The 19,470-nt window shown below is 38.7% G+C and overlaps 2 protein-coding genes across 5 annotated transcripts in view; one reads left to right on the forward strand and one right to left on the reverse strand.

The window, feature by feature from the left end:
* The window catches only part of LOC120536865 (zinc finger protein 286A-like), a 43,824-nt gene extending 26,664 nt beyond the window's left edge, over positions 1–17,160 (reverse strand). The window contains exon 1 of one of the 3 annotated variants that reach the window (XM_039765397.1): positions 17,075–17,160. In XM_039765397.1, the coding sequence (XP_039621331.1) occupies positions 17,075–17,091 (17 nt within the window). In that variant the 5' untranslated portion in view covers positions 17,092–17,160. The remainder of the gene's footprint in view (positions 1–17,074) is intronic. The other 2 variants (XM_039765391.1, XM_039765396.1) reach the window with 2 other exon arrangements.
* LOC120536840 (zinc finger protein OZF-like) lies at positions 905–15,226 on the forward strand. Of its 2 annotated transcripts, none has more exons than XM_039765355.1 (2): positions 905–1,168; positions 10,251–15,226. In XM_039765355.1, exon 2 carries the CDS (start codon positions 10,385–10,387, stop codon positions 12,077–12,079), a length of 1,695 nt encoding a protein of 564 aa, XP_039621289.1. In that variant the 5' UTR covers positions 905–1,168; positions 10,251–10,384; the 3' UTR covers positions 12,080–15,226. The 2 variants fall into 2 exon arrangements, with proteins under 2 accessions (XP_039621289.1, XP_039621290.1); XM_039765356.1 differs by lacking the exon at positions 905–1,168 and adding an exon at positions 7,496–8,163.
* Positions 17,161–19,470: the final 2,310 nt, after the last annotated feature.

Raw genomic sequence — 19,470 nt, forward strand, 5'->3', positions numbered from 1 at the left:
ATTTTATAACTATCGTTACGACTCGGCAAGTCTATCTTTCTTGTCCACAAATGCTTTGTAGAAGTCCATACAAAAGCCTAAGCGCTTCCTGATTAGCAAATAAGAACTTAAACGCAGAATCGGCCGCAATTACCTCTCACATCTGAGGAGCTGGAGCTGACAATGCTCAAATATTTTGACATATCCAGTTTGCAGAGCAATATGCCTTTATTTAAAGGTTAGCCTGTTGAAAACGGTATATTTTGTTATATTGCAATTAGTAAACGTGATGCATTGTCTGATAATGGGACTGACTGTCCAGGTAAAATGGGACATCTGGACACCCAAAAAAAAAAGTTTCAAATTCAGTCAGATCTTCAGATATTACCCCCAAGGGTGAGAGCGCAACCTAATTTAAAACACAATTACATGTCACTCCAAAAACGAATTTACAAAAAATGTAAACATTGTTAAAAATCACCGCTTAAATTCTTACTAAATGAGGAATACCGATATTGAATTCCAATTCAAAATCAGCCTAAAAATACTAACAAAATGTTGTTGTTTGTTTTTTTTAAATTAAGATCACAACCCACTCATGTTCGCCTGCCCAAGTCAAAGCTCAGAAATTGGATTCCAAGACGCACTCTGCCTCTCACACTGAACGCTGCCCGTTTCTAATACTTAAGGTGGAACCAAACCTGACTTTACCGGCTGCAGCGGCATATTTATCTGATCTAAAACGCGGCCCACAGCCTTCACTTAAATAATGTCGACTACGCATATTTAATTCAATAAAATTACCAGGTCAGTATGTTTCGGGATCAAGTCAGCGCAGTGACTGCTGAATTTAATAGACACTGCAGCTTTGACATCCGGGGACACAAAACAATGCAACACCGGAAACTGAATGCTAAAATACCGTGAAAGGTGAATCGCCGAGTTGTATAGAGCATTGGCGGGGGGATTCCGTTTGTGTGTTCCTCCGAATCTTTTTAGTGCTTGCTGTCGGTACTCTGACAGAATCGCTCTGTTACGTCAGCATGTGTATAGTGTTCGCGATCAAGAAGATAAAGTGAGAGCACGAGTGATCGGGAGCGCTTCAGTTCAGCGGCCGCTTCGGGCACCGTCAGAGCTGCGCGGCACGATTTACCACCTCCACCGCTCCGGGCTTCCTCCTCTATGGTTTGTAAGTAAACAGTCCGCTATGAAACCCTTTTCTTCAAGAGAATAATTTCGAATTAAAACGCATTCAGTATTAACTTACTAACAATACAGAGTTAAAGTTTAGTTCTCCTCTGGAATATATCGTTAATGTTTCTACTTTCAACTGTACCTTTTCTTTCATTCTTTTTATCAGCATCAGTCATATGTTTTACATATTATAATTTTGTAAACAAAAATTGTTTTAGGATTATTTATTTAAAGTTCAACGCTTTTAACAGGCAGATTGAGAGAGGCACCAGATTGTGAATGATAAATTACGGCCCGGGTTGTTCCTCATTACCCACTCACAGCGTAGCCCTCCATCCCATGATGACAGTAAAAGCAATACATTTATATATCCTTTTCCCCATGCAACAAGCGCTTCACAATACTTCAAAGTTAACCGCAGAGAAAAAGCAGAAAAAAAAGATCAAACACACAAAACTGGATACATAATAGCACCATGAAGCACAACAAAGATAAATACAGGAAACGCAAAGATTTGAATTAAAATAACGGACAATAAACCAGAGAAAAATACAAATACTACATTAATGCCGTGAACAAACAACATAAATTGTGATATGGATGCAAATCACGCCGACCACGTGGACAGAAAGGTAAACTGAAAGAAGGGTCAGAAAACAAGTTAAATATCTTCCCGAGTAAACAAGTTTTACGTTTTTTAAAAGAATAAATGGAGTCAGCTGATATAATTAATTTATATCTAATATATCTTTATCTGTCCATACTGTGGCCGGAGCAGGTTTGGGATAAGGTAAAAACTAACCCAGAGATGATACATTCATATGTAACCAAACTTACCAAAAGAAGGCCATTTTAAGAGCAAGATGGGAACCAGTGCTGGATGGGCCATCAGTCGCTTCAGGGCACATTTACACACACTCACAAACTAATGAATTTTAGGGGCAAGGGACAAAGTAGTTAACCTCATGGCACACTCGGACTCTTTTAAACAAAGTCAATTTAAAGTGTCCAACTCGTGCATGCACAGGATTTGGAATCCTCTGCGAAACTCAAGCTGCCAGAATACTAACTATAGACATTTGGGAACTATTGTACTACAGGCCCGGAAAAAAAGGCACTATATAAATTAAAACCAATTTGTTCACTTGTAGTGTACCATGGCAGCACACCATCTCACAGCTTCAGAATACTGGGATCAAATCCAGGGTTGACCAAAGTTTGTGTGCAGTTACCACCTTATTATTTTCTGTTTATGCTTATAAAAGTATGTGTTAATTTGACCAGGCCAGTATTTGAACCTAGGACTCTCAGGACCTATGAAGCAGTAGTGCTGAAGACTGTACCATCATGCCACCGCATTTGAAATTTCAGGACAGTAAATTCCCAGACTAAGGATATTTGTATGTATGTAGTTTAGCTGTCTTGGTGGTAAATATGTTTAGTGTATAACATATTTTGCAGTAGTTTTGAGTTACATGGGTTAAGCTATTGGAATTTAGCTACAAAATTAATTTAATTTTTTTTACAATAAATCTTTACTAAACAAAACAAAGTGCAGCTGGCAAAGGGAATGATTCTTCAAAATATGTAATGGTTTTTCAAATTCCATTTTACAAGTTTTTCCAGAGTTGAACATTTTAATCAGGATTTCTTATTACAATAGATTCAGAAGCATTCAGACCCCTTCACTTTCTGCATACCTTATTGTATTTTAGATTTAGTTTTAAATGGATACAGTTGCCATTTATGCCCATCAGTCTACACTCAATAACCCATAATGACAAAGTGAAAACAAATTTATTAAAATCAAAAACCAAAATCTGTCATTCATTAAATAGTCAGTACTCTCTAGAAGCTCCTTTGGCAGCAACTATCACTTTGAGTCTTCCTGGGTCCCTACAAGCTTTGCACACCTGGATATGAGCAGTTGATCTCATTCTTCCTGGCAGATCCTCTCAAACTCTGATAGACTGAATGGGAACCATCAGTAAACTGCTGTCTTCAGGTCTCTCCACAAATGTTCTATGGGGCTTAAGTCTGGGCTTTGGCTTGGCCACTCAAAGACAAAGACTTGGTCTGAGGCCAACCCAGTGTTGTCTTGGGTCAATGCTTTGGGACATTGTTGTGCTGAAAGGCAAATAGTTGTCTCAGTTTTAGGTGGCCGGCAGTCTGCAGCAGGTCATCTTGAAGGATCACTTTGTATTTGCCTGCATTCACCCTTCCCTCAATTCTGACCATGCTTTGTACTGTTCTATAACTTTTGACTTAAGAATTGAGGCTGGTCACACAGATTTGCTTCAGTTAAATGGTCTTAAGTTTGGTCTCCTGTTTGTCATTCAGTTTATCAGACTTATTTGGTTAGCTAACAATTAGGTTGTACAAATATCTCATCGATATATAGTCTGTCCTCACTTTTTGAGCATAATGCATTCCTAAAAATTCCTCAGAAGAAAATGGAATCACCATAAAAGTGAAAGGGGAAAAACTTTGTTCCCAAGTCCCAAAATTTAAAGCCATTCTTTCTACAATAACACTAAATGCCATTACAATGAACACAGTCCCTGCAACGGTTAATTGCATTTATCGTAACTTCTTTCTCTTCCATTTCAACCGGATGATGAGAGAAGCCAGAAGTTGAAGCCGAGGGCCCAGATGAGGTAGCAGCAAGTGGAATAGCTGCACAAAAGAATAGTAAGAGGCTGGTCTGTTCGGCTTCTTGTACCTTTCTTTTGTACAACTGTCTATGACACTCAATAGAAAATGCCACAGTGATTCTTATAACTGTGAAGACGATGTCCAATTTAAAACCGGTATTAAGTGTAACTCCTCACAAAACACGAAAACCCATAATATAAACCCTTTTTATGTCAGGGGTCACAGTTGTCGCAGACACTGCTTCTTCTTCTCAACTCTTAAATTTATGCCTGATTTTAATGATTACAAACAAAGTGTTTCCTGGTTTCTTTCTTAAATGTACTATTTTCATTGAAAGCATGATTAACTCCTTTTTGTGTTATGATAAATGCTATGCTATGTTTATCAAATTATGGACAGTTTGTCTAATAAAAATCTCATGAAGTAGCCAAAGGGGAGCAACTGAATCATAGTTGGTAAACTAGCAAAGGGCAGAATTGGGAACATTGCTTATATTGTGCACCCAAACCAAAACTCTATCCAAACACAAGATAAAACATTTAAAAACATTTATTCTAAGTTGATCTACTTGCCCCTAATGAACTCCAGGATGTATTGTTTGTCTTTCTTTGGCAAGATATGGTCCACACTTGGAAAAATAATACATGTGTGCTCCCATCTTAAATAGACAAAAAATGATAAAACAGAGGGCCATGAGACTGGCAGTGGGTTAACAACTGCGAACAAGATGACCACGACCATGCAGAGTAATACAAATTAGCCTCACTCTAACAATGCAAAAATATATTTGTAAATATGAGAGAAAAATCACACTAAATTATACTAAGGGTGCAAATGATTCACCACATTTTGCTAAGTACCTTTATTAATGTGTTTAAGAAGACTAAAAGTTTTTCATGTACTAAAAGTAGCATATCGCTGTCATCATTATTTTTTCCTGTTGGGAGTCACAATAACACACTAAGCTGGGCCAACTAGGTCTTCCTTTCCCAATTAACTTCTGCTAACCCTTCCTAGGGACAACCTACACCTGCAGTACCTTTTAGATATACTATAATCTTTTCAGCCAACCCAGTGCCTGCTCCTTAGTATATTCCCAGTAGGCTATACCTGGTACATCTCCCGTGGACACATTGAACATCTAGATGTTCAAAATGGCCTCTCTCAATTCAGCGAAGTAGTGAATCTATTGTGAGGTTATCCAGTATTGCCAAGTTCCTCTCCCTGTCATGAAGGATAGGCCCAGCAATCTCATTTTTGCCAGTAATGTCCATAATTTCATTATTTCAGCCATTTCCCACAGCCAGTCACCTTGGGTAAGGATAGTGATGTAGACCTCACCACCATGGTCTGGTATGAGGTCTGTAAAACTGCTGGACTGCTTTGTTGTTCAGTCTCACAATCACCTCAACCTTTACTTGTGAACAAGACTGTGATGTACTCTAAAGTACTTTGAGCTACAGCGTTGCATGAAAATGTACTATATAAATAAATGTTGTTGTTGTAGTTGAACTCCTCCACTTGAAACAAGTGCTCATCCCTATTTGAAGAGAAAACATTACCCCTTTCTAGGAACAGTCCATGACCTCAGGCTTGTTTATGCTAAAGCTTACCCTAATTACATCACATTCAGCAGCAAACCATTCCATAGTGTGCTGGAGATTGTAGCCTGAGGTCAGGAGGGCAACAACATCTGCAACCAGCAGAGATACAACCTTAGGTTCCCAAGTTCGATACTCTGAAAAACCTCAACTCCACCTTGATATCCTGTCCATAAAAATAATCTACAAGAAAAGAATATGTGCCCTTGGTGGACTCCAGTGCCCTCATGAATGGTCTCGGCTTAATACCGTATGTGCACATGCATCTGTCACGCTGCATATATGGAGACTGATTGGCATGCAGCATCATCTCATGAAGTCCATACCCTTAAATAACTTTCCGCAAGATACCATCTTCCACAAGATACCGCAGGGTACGCCTTTACAAAGACAGGGCTCCCAAAGCCCTCACATATCTGTGCAAGGGCAAATAGATGATTGTGGTGTTATGCGTCCACAGCTTGTTGAGCAAAAGCCATTCGTTTTAAATAAATGATCATCGCGGCTTAGCGAGGGGACGTTGGGCCATAGTGGGCCGCGGGGCGATCCGTAGGGTGGGCGTTTCTCACCTAGTGCACAGGTGAGGAACTGCCCACATTCGTGATTGTCCCATGGCTAATGCTGCAGCTGCTGTGGCCCTCGTCATTTTAAAAAGAAGCGTGAGTCGGTTTTGGAAGGAGGAAAAAAAAAAAAGAGATATGGAAAGAGGATGGAGGTTACTGGGAGCGATCAAGGAAGCAGGTCGGAGCGAGAGAGAGAGCGCGAGCCGTGAAGAGCGAGCAGACGAGCGAGCGAATGAGCGCTCATGGGCAGCTGCGAGGGCCTGGGGTGTTGGGCCTACACCCAGGCGGTTGAGTTGGATGTCGCTCCCGCTGAGCGATCAGGTAGCGGGAGTGATCAAGGGAAGGCGACTGGCTGCAGAGAGGCCATGGAAAGGCAGCGGAAGTCGGGAGACTTGGTGCTGGAATCCCCAACGTGGGCGACCTGGCCGTTGTGGGAAACCAAGTTCTCCAAGACTGGGATGAGTGCCAACTAAAGCCAGGGATCAGGAGGTCTCCAGTCTCGTGTGAGTGTTACAGGAGGGCAGCTGCAGAGAGCGTCTCGCCTGCTGCAAAGCCCAATTGGGAGAAGCAGGTGAGACGCCAACGCCAACAGAAAAGATGCACCAGGCTTGTCGTTGTTGTTGTTTTAAACTGCTTCCTGATCATTTTAAACCTCTCGTTTTAAAGGATTGTTTTTTTTCTATTTTAACCTCCACGTTCTTTTAATGGATTATTTATTTAATGAACTTTTGAATGAACTGCACTATTTATTTGAACACCTGTTTTGTTGACTTTTTAAATAAAAGGACTGTTTCACTTTTAACCATCTCCTTGCTCAGATGCTCAATTATTGCCTTCACTGACTAGCTCACTCGGTTTCATTATCGACGGTATTGGGTTCAAGGGTTCCCAAACAGCAATGGGAGCGTGGAGTCAGAACCCACATCGTCACAATGATCCACCTTTAAATTGTTTTAAAAAAAAAGATTAACATACAATCTATGAGAATTGAGTGAAGGGGAGAAATCAAACAAAAATCCACAAAGACCCAGAGAAAAAGTGAAAACTTCACTCAGCAAACAACTAGACATTGATAGGCCAGTTGATTTGTGGCAGTAGTTTTTGGGTTCTATGGAATTTCTTGGAGCATCAGTCTGATATTACACTCCTTTAGGCAGCTTTCTGGAATTTTCTGTTTTAATCAATCCTTTTCACACTAGAATGAATAACTTCAATGTGAAATTGCATTATCTTTCGTTGACCTGAAACAGCAATGATTGTTTCTTTGAGGTCACTGCATGGAGTTATCACAAAACTGAATTCTCCAGACCAAACTTCTTTTATACCGAGATGGTTTCCTTACCATTAACTATTCAAATGATTACCTATTAGCAACATTTTAAACTGATGGAGGTAGTAGGAATTGCACTTACATTCTCATTAATGGTTTCTGCCTGATTGTGATTTTTTTTTAAAGTCTGTAGCAATGTGTAAGTACAGTTTAATGTGAGATACATAATGCAAACTGTTGCCAGATTTATATATTGTTAATTACCTGAAATCAGATTTATCACCTTTTGAAAGGCTGGGTAATTTATGCCATAGAATTGAAAGAAGGTGGACTTTTCCACATGACTGCACCACCAGCCTCATCTCATTCTCAAACCCCCTTAACAGGTGTCATGGGGGTCCTGAGCCTATCCTGGCAGCACTGGTCACAAAACTGAAAAAACATACCTGGACACCAGAGCCAACTCATTCACACACTCACACTTATCCAGACAGCGGGCCCATTTAGAACTGCTAATTCACCTAAGCAGCACATCTTTGTTGATGTGGGAGGAAAACCTACACAAACACGAGGAGAACATGTAAACTCCACATACACAATGACAGGCCATGGGATTTTGAATCCAGGATGCTGGCTATGTGATGTAGCATAGCTACCCATTGTGCCATTCAGCTCCTTCAACTTAAAGAGATAGCCACACCTGATAATTATAAAACCAGTTGATGGCATGGAATACCCTTGCCTATGACGTTCTGCTTTTCTTTTTCTTTTTAATTCCTAGACAATTCATTTTCAGTTAATACTGTTTCACCTGAATGTCTCCAATCAAACAACTCATTGAGGACTTAAACAGAAAATAGAGAGTTGCATTGGAAGCATCATCCATGATGTTTCAGAAGAGGTGAGTTAGATTGCCAACAACCTTGTGCCCATGTTGAAAAAGGGATGAGAGCACCACCACTTTCTGTGACACACTTTAGAACAATTTTGATGAGAATTGTCTATTCTGCCCATTAAGCTTCTCCTTACCTAAATTGTTTAAAATAACACTACTTGTTAACTTATTTCACGTGTCTATGGATCTCTCTGTGAAGAAAAACATTCTAACACTTGTGAAAAACCTAACCTTAAAAAGATTCTAATTGTATTCATGTGTTCTTGTTTAAGAATTTTAAAACGACAGCTGGCATTAGATGTACTAATTCCTTTCATAATTTTAAACAATTTGATCATATCTCCTGTTGTTCTCCATTTGCTTAAACTGAAATGTTTTAACGCCTTTAAGTTTCCCTTATAACTCATACTTCTTAATCCTGGAATCAGCCCAGTTGTCCTTTGAACTTAAACAAATGAACAAATGTTGAACAAACAGATGGCTGTCATATTAAAAAAAAAAAAAAAAGCTTCCTGACTGTGGTGGCATGAATGTGTCATCATTTCCTACTGAAATATTTAATACTACAGACTGTCCTTGGGCTGAAAAATAAATGCTCTGTTCTACAGCCTGTTTTACTCTTTGGATATGTTCTGTCATTCTTATAGTGGTGGCTCTGAGGTGAGGAATCTGCGCCAGCAATCGGAAGGTTTCTGGTTTGAATCCCGTAAACACCAGAAGTAACTCTATTCCATTGGGCACCTGAGCACGGCCCTTATCCTACAATTGCGCCATCCTGGGTATGACGTTAATCTGCATCCAGCCCTGCAAACAGGTCCTCCAACTTACAGGGAAAATGTGGGAGTTGGTGGCAGGATTGCCACTCCAGCCACCATAAAAAAACTCACACTGTTACAGTGTGGTGCTGAGGTGTCACCTGCTACACTCATGTGGTAGGTACAGCAAGGTGCTATCACCGCATGCACCCAACCTTTTTCTTAACCCAATCTGTCATACCAACATCCTTAAAAAAAGATCCACCATTGTCCCTGTACCTTAGAAATTACATCCAAACTGTCTGAATGACTATCATCCCATTGTAATAATGCCTGAGTAGTTGAGAAGGTGCCCAGGACCTCATCAGTGCCTGAATATATACACAGTTGGTGACCCATTGACTGCTGTGTAATCAAGCATCCAGGATCTGAACTTAATCAGCACATGCTCCCAACCTTTCTCTCTCAATTATTGATGGTCCAATTAACATGTCCTTTGCATTACCAGTAGGCTGAAATTCATCAAACCACTTTAAATTATTGGTGCCATACGAACGTCTTCCTCACTGAGGCATGTTAAACAAAATTAAATTTTCTTTGATCCTCTATTGAAAAATTTAATTCAGTAATAGTAAGCATGTGATGAGCCACTAACCAATTGTCTGTGGCTACTGAAGCTGCATTTATCAAACAATTCTGGCATGCCACTATATATATATATATATATATATATATATATATATATCCACCCTATTTACCCACACACCACAAGAAACCAAATATTGTTACATCCTTCCACTCAGCGGTCAAATCTGATTTATTACAAATACACATGCTTCTGTATTTCTTTCTTCAGGGCTTACACTGTGCATATTTGTATATACCAACATATATATTAACAGGCATCACATTTCTTCAGTTTTGTTATTTATTTGAATTACTACTTTTCCCTAACACACACTCACACTCAGCAGGCACATGAAGGACATTTAAACGCCACAAAGACAACAATGGGACACAGGATTCCAGATCTATCTAACAGTGCCAACTGCAGTGCTCCAGTGCTCATGTACATGCAAAAGAAAATATGTGCATATATGTTGGACAAATGTGTTCTAAGATTTGTCAGGTAATGCAGATGGAAGTTTTGAAGTAAGGTTGTTATACTCGGTAGTAACAGCACCTTAGAGTGGTGATATATTGCATGTTGAATTATGCGTACAAAAGCAAATTTCATTATACTCTATAAATATGATAATGACTTTACGACACTATGAACAGTGCTGCAAAATCATTTCAAATATTGTATTTGTCAATGTTTCTAATCTTTCTTTTCAGAAAATCTAATTCGAATCAAGTTTTTATGTGACTGTCCGTGAGACTGAAGAAGAGGAAAGGAGAATTTTGAGTTGGGACTTGTTTGCAGTCAAGAAGATAATAATCAAGGTTTTTCCTTCCTTGTTAAGGAAGACATGGATGAGAAATCTATACATTTTAAAAATGAGGACAGCTCTTCAGAGTGTCTCATGATTAAAGAGGAGGTCAGCCCTGAACAAGGTTCCCTACACACTAAACAGGAGACCTTTGAAATAAACATTTGTGAAAATATTAAAGAAAATGTGGAGCTCTCATGTAACAACATTGCAATGTACAGCCTGACAGAAGCAGCTTCTGTAGGGTCCTTGGAAAGTGACCATCAAGTTATCAAGGAGGAATTTGAATCTGGAGAAGATTATGCTAGTCCAGACCAAATCAAGGGGGAGTCTAATTCATGTTCAAGTGTTTCGCGACGGAAGACGCCATGGTGGCTGACTGAGGATATAAGAAATTTCAAAAAGAAGCCAATTAAGTTGAACCACCAAATAATTCAAAAATCAGCAAAACTATTCAGCTGTTCTCAATGTGGGAAGAAATTTGATACGCTTGAGATCCTTAAAATACACTTAGCAGTTCACAAAGAGGTGAAACAATACAGTTTTGTTGAGTATGGACAGCGATTTCATCACAGCATCAGGTTAAGTCGCACTATAGAGAAGCCATACAAGTGTGTGGAATGTGGGAAGAGCTACAGTTACCAATCTGGCCTTCAGGCTCATCTGAGGACTCATACTGGGGAGAAGCCTCACAGTTGCTCTGAATGTGGAGAAAGGTTCAGTCACAAGTTCAGACTTAAAGCCCATCAGATATGTCACACTGGAGAAAAACCATACCAGTGTTTGGATTGTGGAAAGAGCTACAGTTACTATTCTGGCCTTCAGGCTCATCGGAGTACTCACACGGGTGAGAAACCTCACAGCTGCAATGAGTGTGGGGAAAGCTTCAGTCAAAAGTTCAGACTTAAGGCACATCAGATATGTCACACTGGAGAGAAGCCATACAAGTGTATGGAATGTGGGAAGAGCTACAGTTATCATTCAGGTCTTCGGGCTCATAGGAGCACTCACACGGGTGAGAAACCTCACATTTGCACAGAATGTGGAGAAAGCTTCAGTCATAAATTTAAACTTAAGGCACATCAGATATGTCATACTGGAGAGAAGCCATACCGATGTCAGGATTGTGGGAAAAGCTACAGTTACCATTCTGGCCTTCAGGCTCATCGGAGCATTCATGCAGGAGAGAAACCACATGTTTGCACTGAATGTGGACAGTGCTTCACTCACAGGTTCAGACTTAAGGCACACCAGAGAAGTCATGCTGAAGCAAAGCCATATAGATGTGTGGAATGTGGAAAAAGCTACAGTTACCAGTCAGGCCTTCACGCTCATCAGAGAACTCATACCGGGGAGAAACCTCACATTTGTACAGACTGTGGAAAAAGCTTCAGCCATAAATTCACACTTAAAGTGCACAAGCGAATCCACTCTGGAGAGAAACCACATGTTTGTTTGGAGTGTGGTAAAAGCTTCAATTACCCGTCTGACCTTAAGGTTCACCAAAGTATTCATACAGACGAGACCTCCCATATTTGTACTGAATGTGGACAGAGCTTTGATCAGTTATCTGCTCTTATAACACACCAGAATAGTCACACATGGGAGGAGCCACACATTTGTGTAGAGTGTGGAGAAAGCTTCAGGCATCTAAGCAGTCTTGAAGCACACAAGAGAACTCATACAGTAGAGATACAATCTCTACAGACAGGGAAACTGATGCAAGCAAACTAAGCACAACTGGCAGAAAAAAAAGAAAAATCATGTATCAGTCCTAAGTGATTACTCGAAATCAATAATGAGGAGAGACCAAAAATAATAAAAGTACCAAGAGATGTAACTGGAGAAATGCCAGATGTGTAACAAAGCAACTGAATTTATCACAGTTGTCCTTTCATCCACAGGACTAATTAAAAGGAGTTTCCAGGTGCATCAAGATGCCCAGAAAACTACCATCACTTCCTGAAAGGTACAAAGAGGGGCATTCTAATGAACAGTTTTGGTACTATTCCAAGTTTTTGCAGAAAATGTATGGGAATGAAAACAAAAAGCAATACAGTACTGTTTTGAATAAAGAATAGCATTCCCTTCTGTCAGGACAGAGCACACATAAAAGTCCATATACAGAAAGTAACTTCTGGGATTGACCACAGGAGGCCCATGAGAAAAACTGAAGATGAGATCCTGTATGAAACACAGGCTACATTGTGCAAATGTATTACTCAGATCTAATTGTGTAATAGATCTGTATCAAATTTCTTCAAAGGTTGAGTATGAAAATGAAGAAAAGTGACCAGACTCACACCTGCTTTTGGTAAGGTGGTAATTTTTTTTCACTACAGCTATAACTATCAGATAATGGAAACAAAAAAAATCACTATGATTTCAGACTGTTCTGAGACTGTTCTTGGCCCCATCACAGCCACCCAGAAATGTGAGAAGCAGAAACTTAAGATGTGGTCCTGTGGTTGGCCAGGAAATAAGAGATTGTTGGCAGTTACCTTAAGATGAAAAAAATCTCCAGCTTTAGGATATGTGGAGAATGCCCCCCAAAAATGAATCTAGAGGACTAATTCCATTAAATAAATTATGTTAGTAAAAGAAATTTAAAATTGCTACAGGTAAGTAAGACAACGATTCAGCAAATCAAGGACAACCAAAAAAGGAACACAAAGAGACAAGATTGGCAGGTCATGGAAAAAAACCCGAGACATGGTGAAGAGGGACCAGTATTATGTTGCACAAGTACAGATGATACTGAATTAATACATAAAATTAGTAAACCACAGTGGCTGAAAATTAACTCTGTTCTGATTGGCTTGGCACTAAAATTGAGTACTACCCAAAACAACCAGTCATGTGCTAACTAAAAGTAGACAATGTTGTGTAGCAGTTAATACATTTCACTTTACGTGCCAGGATGAGTCACTAAGCCCAGTATTGCATGCCCATCTTGTTTGTCACATTAGGTAAAGGCACTTACCCAAAAATACAATGATGACAATAACAAGCAGATCTAAAAGAAACTGAAATATAATGAAGTTATAGTGTCAGCCTTCAGAGGAAATGATTACACCCATAAATACAACAGAAGGGGCAGGTGGAAATGCAACACAGACAACATGACAGAATACGCTAGACTGCAAAAGGCAGCATCAAATCAGGAAATAGACAAAATGTACCAAGAATTATGGAGAAAACAGAAGCTGCAGATGATATTGTTAAATCAATTTCTAATCTCCTTAATACAGATATGAAAGAAGGCAATTAATCAAATTCAATGCAGTGAAATCCATCACTACAACAGCACAAAAGAAAACAAGCAAAAAGTGTCCATTAAAATTAATGAAAAAACACAACAAAGACATTAAATGACATTAATTGGAAAAGTGACACCATACAGAAACAAAGGCAAAACATGCATTTCATTCCAATACTACTAGGAAGAAACAAAAACAACAATATAAAGCAATTTTCCATTAGAAAGATAAACAAGAGTATAATCAAGAATCAGACACAATGGAGTGCACAAATAAATGGAGCTCAGAATGTTAAATTAGTGCTGAAATCCACTGCATTATCAAAAAAAACAAAAAAAAAACAAATCAACACCATTATGGACCGTGTTTTCTCTATTACTGTCACTCTTCACAAACTCTTGAAAGGGACATTCCGTGCTACTCAGGATACTTGCAGAAAAAATTCAATACAATAAAACAAAGGAAGTGCAAAAAGGATGCCATGGCTTCTACAATGGCAGCACAAGAAAATGCCAACTTAAGAATAACCTACAGCTGCACTGAGCATGTGGGAAATATTTTACAACTTCAAAATAAAAATGTCAAAGAATTTCTGCACTGGAAAAACCGTTTTGAGGAAAATTCAATGTACTGCTCACTCATTTACAATTTCAGTGACCCCGAGAGCTGGATTAGTCCATCATCTAGTCCTCAGTGTTGATGAGAATGACACAAAGTTGCATTGCTTGTTCTGACTGAAGAAACCGTTTAAGATATTCTAACAGTATCAACATGTTCTAGTTTATACAAGAATGTGAAGATGAAGCCATGCAATGTGGATGCAGTCCTGAAAACAAGTTAATGAACCTGTCACGGTGGAAGAAATGCTTCTTTTAATGCCAGCGCTAATTTAAGTCATTAGAAACCTCAACGCAGTCTAGTGATTATTAAACAGCAGGAGCCTGGGGAGATTACATCCTGCAACCTATGCCTTGCCAAATTAACTATTTAATAATGAAATCCATTAAATGACAGTGTTAATAAATGGAAATTGAAGATTATGCATTAGTTAAAATATTTTGAAAATCATGGGGACAAGTAAAATACACACAGTTTTACAAAAGCCACGTACAATGAGAAAAAAATTTCAGAAGAAAAAAAAAATGGTCTATTCAGAAAAATACCCGAGATATTCGGAGAATGAGGAACATTTAAAGGCACAGACACTACAAACTACTATGACTGAGTTTTTTGATGTGACAGTTTACCATGCATGATTTCCTCCTTTTGCTATGGGAATGGACTCCAGCTTTCACCCTTCCCATATTAGAAGAGATAACTTTAGAAAATAAATGGATGGCTTACCCTTGCAGAAATATATATTTTTTTTGGTAAAACCATGTAGTAGAGTGATAGGATTACCTTTTGTATGGCATTAGGGGGTCTAAGTTAGATTTATTTATTTATATATTTTTTGCATTGTTTAATTATTATTAAAGTTGCACATTTACTGATATATATATATATTAGGTAAATTGAAAATAACAAAATAGAAACATGGTTAATGTCCATATGGTTAGGATGCACTGGACGAAATGGCGTGCATTGGAGTATTTGAAATAAAAGCTTAGTAGAGCTGGAACTCGTTCAGTGGATTTCATTGTTTAGAGAAGGTGAGCATTAATACCTGTTTGTTATGCTGTTAAGTAATCCATGAACACAGAACCTCAACAAAATGGCTTCTCTAATGAGAATGATCTAAAAGTAGAACATCAGTGCTGGAAGTTGAGATTTGCCCGTTTATTGAGGCTGCTGTGTTTGTAGCCTTAGAGCTCTTGTGCTATATTTTGCAAATTCGGAGTCATGTCGCTTCAAATTTGTAAAAGGATTACAAAAATGCGCTTTTCATACCTAGTTATACGTCTGATGTAATAATTAATGATTGTCACTGTTCAGCTGTGTTACTTTTATACCCAAAATGGTGCCTCACATCCTTGTATTTATATTTTAATTTCAGGGCTAATTTAACTTGTAGTGTAGTTCTGAAGGTTCAGAGCTGTCTCATGAAGCAGAGTGAAACGTTTCTTTTACTGATAACATTTTCCTAAATACTGAGTTACAATGAACTGAGGTTTTCCATTAAGAAGAATCAAGTCAAGCACTGAAACTTGACAGGTACCTCATTATGATGCTACTGTCTACAGTCATGGACCTCTTGTGCCTTACCTTGCATTTTGACATTCTCTTATTAAGAAGAATGCAAACATCTGTTTTGCTTGTTCTGAAGTATTAATATTTATCATTAATGGGATTTATTAAAAGGGTTCCATTAACTGTACTTAATTAGTTCTTTATCTGATCTCATCCAGTATCTATATGTAGACTGCCTGGGTCTTTCTTTTGTTAAATATGAACAGTCTGAGTTTCTGCCACAGCTTTTAAGTATACAGTAGGTTCTTTTCCACTTTAATTGTTTTTTTTTTCTTTTCTTAAAGAGATGACTGTCTTAAACTTTCAGAACCTGACATCCTATTACTGGTACCTATATATGCAGCCGTTTTTGTAAAGTATAGGTATGTTTGCAGCCGTTGGAACCAGGCATGCTACTATTAGCACAGACTAGAGAGACTAGCATATTGTCTGCAAAACATGGAAGTGAAACAAGTAGTATTGGAAGTATTTGGCAGCTATTCTATAATAATAGTGATATTTTTTTTTATTATTATTGAGCTTCCTAGACACCCCAAAAGGTAGAATCTCTCACAAAATATTTTTTCTTATAAAAGCAGAAAATCCAGGGCCGAAACGGTTAATTACATGTAGAACTGAAACAATATAGTGCGTAGGCATGGGTTAAAAATGGCATTGAAACTAACAAGTAATCCTTTAATTGTATGTGTGTAAAACACAATAGGCGAGTGGATTTCTTAATTAATTAAAAAAAAAAATTGAACTTCCATAAATCAAAACTAGCAGTGGAAATCATACTAAAATAATAGCATTATGTATCCGCTAGATGGCAGCAAAAGACAATATTGTGCCTTACTGAACTCCGAGTAGTGAGAAAAACGCTTGGATCCGCTGAAACTTCAAAGTTGTGATTTTATATTAATATCGCTAAATATACGATAACAATATGGAGCTGAAATAAAAGAACATTTTATATCTGTGTGACCATGTGCAAGTCACTTCACCTGCCTTTGCGCCAACTGGAAAAACAAAACAAATGTAACCAACTGTATTTCAAATGTTGCAAGTCGCCTTAAATAAAGGCGTAAGCCGAACAAACGAGAAATATATAACATATACTTACTATTCTTAGGCATAAACAGTAATCAACACATCGTCTTTGCTAAATTAAAACACCAGCGGTCCCGCGAAGCGTTGCGAGTCTTTACGATAACAACAAATTCACCTTTGAATAAACTGTCCAAAGCTATCATAACACAGAACATTATAAAATATAAACACTTAAGGTCAAGTCGCCTACCTTATATTCACGCACATTTTCTAAACACATTCACTTTAAGTGCACCACGTTTTCAGACTTCTGTCTCCTCGGACGGCGTCCTCCTTGTAGGCGGGAACAGTTTCGCGGCCGGGACGCGCAGAAACGCTACCGCGCATGTCAGAAAATCAAGTAAGGGGTTGTGTGGAGTGGTGGCGCGGCGGTTAAAGCCACTAACTCACAGAGTCCTCGATCTTAATCCAACGTTATATCTGGAGTTTCCACTAGGGTTACCAGACGTCCAGCAAAATGAGCACATGTCCTCCTTTTCGGTGTTGTGTCCTCTGACCAGCTGGCTTTGTTTAAAAAGGTGAAAATGGCCGGCATATTGCCTGAAATCGCACACTATCGTCTCTATTATCGAAACAAAAAACGGGCTAATTCCAGCAATTAAGAGGTTATTGCAGTTATTCCCCTCGCTGAAAGAATATGTTCGTTCACAGCATAAATCACCCACCAGTACTGATCAAGATTTTTTAGAAAAGTTTTTCAGAAGTATATTTGTAATTTTTGCATTCGCTGATGTCAGTATGTCAGGCGAAATTTGCAGCTATTGCAAGGGAAGAAACATTGGCGCTGGAGGTTTGTCGCATCCTACAGTCCGAGTCGACAAAGCAAACTCTGCTGAGCAGACAAAGTGAAACTTTTATTTTTCCTGAAACTGAGAGAACTTCTGAAAAAAACTGCGTGAAGACGGCCGTGATGAAGAATACAAGACCAAGGGTGCATTGATTATTTGGAAAAGTGGACGACATCCCTTCGATGAATTTCAGTGCTTTCGTTGGATTTTTTTTAAACAAAAGGAAAGAAAGAACGTTCCATGATCTGTTGCCAGTCGTACAGTGCATGAACGAAAAGGGTGTTGTTGTAGACGACGTTCAGTTGTTTGACCAGTACTGCAACCTGCAATCATTTGCAGGACAGAAAGATGACACGTTTTTTGACAGCCTCGTTCATGAACAGTGGTATTTATACTTTCCAATTAGTGCAAATTAAGACAGTTTCTCAGAGCTGCTTAAAATCTGCGATTATTTCTTTTGTATTCCTGGGCACAATGCCAACGCACTTTGATCCTTGATCAACGCATAGTATAGACAAAATAAAGAAATAGACTGTTGACTCGGTCAGAGGAATACTTCTTACAGAGTACAATTTTAAGAACTGTTTCTTGTCTGGAGTTCCACTCCAATGTTGCCGGAACAATGAACTGCTGCAAAAAGTCGCTTCATCTGAAAAATATGAAACTGCATATAGTTATACTATAACATTTAATTTTGATGACTCGTTTCGTGATCTGTCAAATTAGTTGCTTTTAAAGTTTTCATTGTAACACATGGATCATGCGTTTCGTGAATAGAACATGACACGTTCTCCTTTGGGTTCGCATGTATCTGGTAACCCTAGTTTCCACATTTTCTGTATGGGCCATGCTGTGGATTCCCTGTGATTTAGATATCCAAAACTAAAGTAGCGCCTAATTCGCGCAATCCCCAAACGCAACAGAATTTAAAATGAAATCCCGATTTGACGTCCCCATGTCGATCATTTACACAGATTTTACATTTTTGAATGCTGTTGTTGAACATTAAACAGTCATTTTATGAAGGTGCGATTATCTAAGGCTACGTTCACGCTGCGGCTAAAAGCGACTGTATCTCGATATTTGGTCTTCTATTTCTTTCTCGAATTAATGTTGCTGATCCAAATCTGATATGAGTACAGATGTCTGCTCTGAATATGCCCCACATGCGCAAAATGCACGAAGCAAATTTCTCCGACAGATATGGCAAGAGAGAACAGGAAACGAGATGTTGGTTTGTGCACATTATCACCGGTGGTATCCTGTATATAAAAACCAAATGGGCGAACAAGAGACTGAGCGCGATGGAAGGGGTTTGGGTGCAAATCAGTTCTTAAGATTGTAGTACATCCTTCAAGAAACGTTTAATGCCGTATCTTTTTTCCTATTTTGTTCCACTTTCCCAAAAAGATCAGGTCTCTTTCACTTAAAAATTGTAATGAACCTGCAGTGTGAATGTAGTCTTTTTTGGTTTCGGAATCAAATGGAAGGTTGAACGTGGTGGTTTAACAAAGACGCAATTATTGTCAACAATAAAGCAATGTTCATAAAAAGTAAAAAAAAAAATCGTAAACAACATAAATGACAATAAAATATATTAAACCAAATTCACACTTGATCGTATATGTAGTATTATCATCGTGATGTAAGCGGCAGGTGTTTAAAAGAAGAAAAAGAAAAAAGCGATCCCAGAGCTGTAGTGGAATTCCAAGAAATCCCTCAGACTTTTAAACCATTTTGTCATCAGTCCCGAGAAAACGCTTCATGGGTGTTCCAACTTGCCTGGCTTTGCGGTGAA

Source organism: Polypterus senegalus, chromosome 10 (assembly GCF_016835505.1).
Source record: "Polypterus senegalus isolate Bchr_013 chromosome 10, ASM1683550v1, whole genome shotgun sequence".
Lineage (NCBI taxonomy): Eukaryota > Metazoa > Chordata > Cladistia > Polypteriformes > Polypteridae > Polypterus > Polypterus senegalus.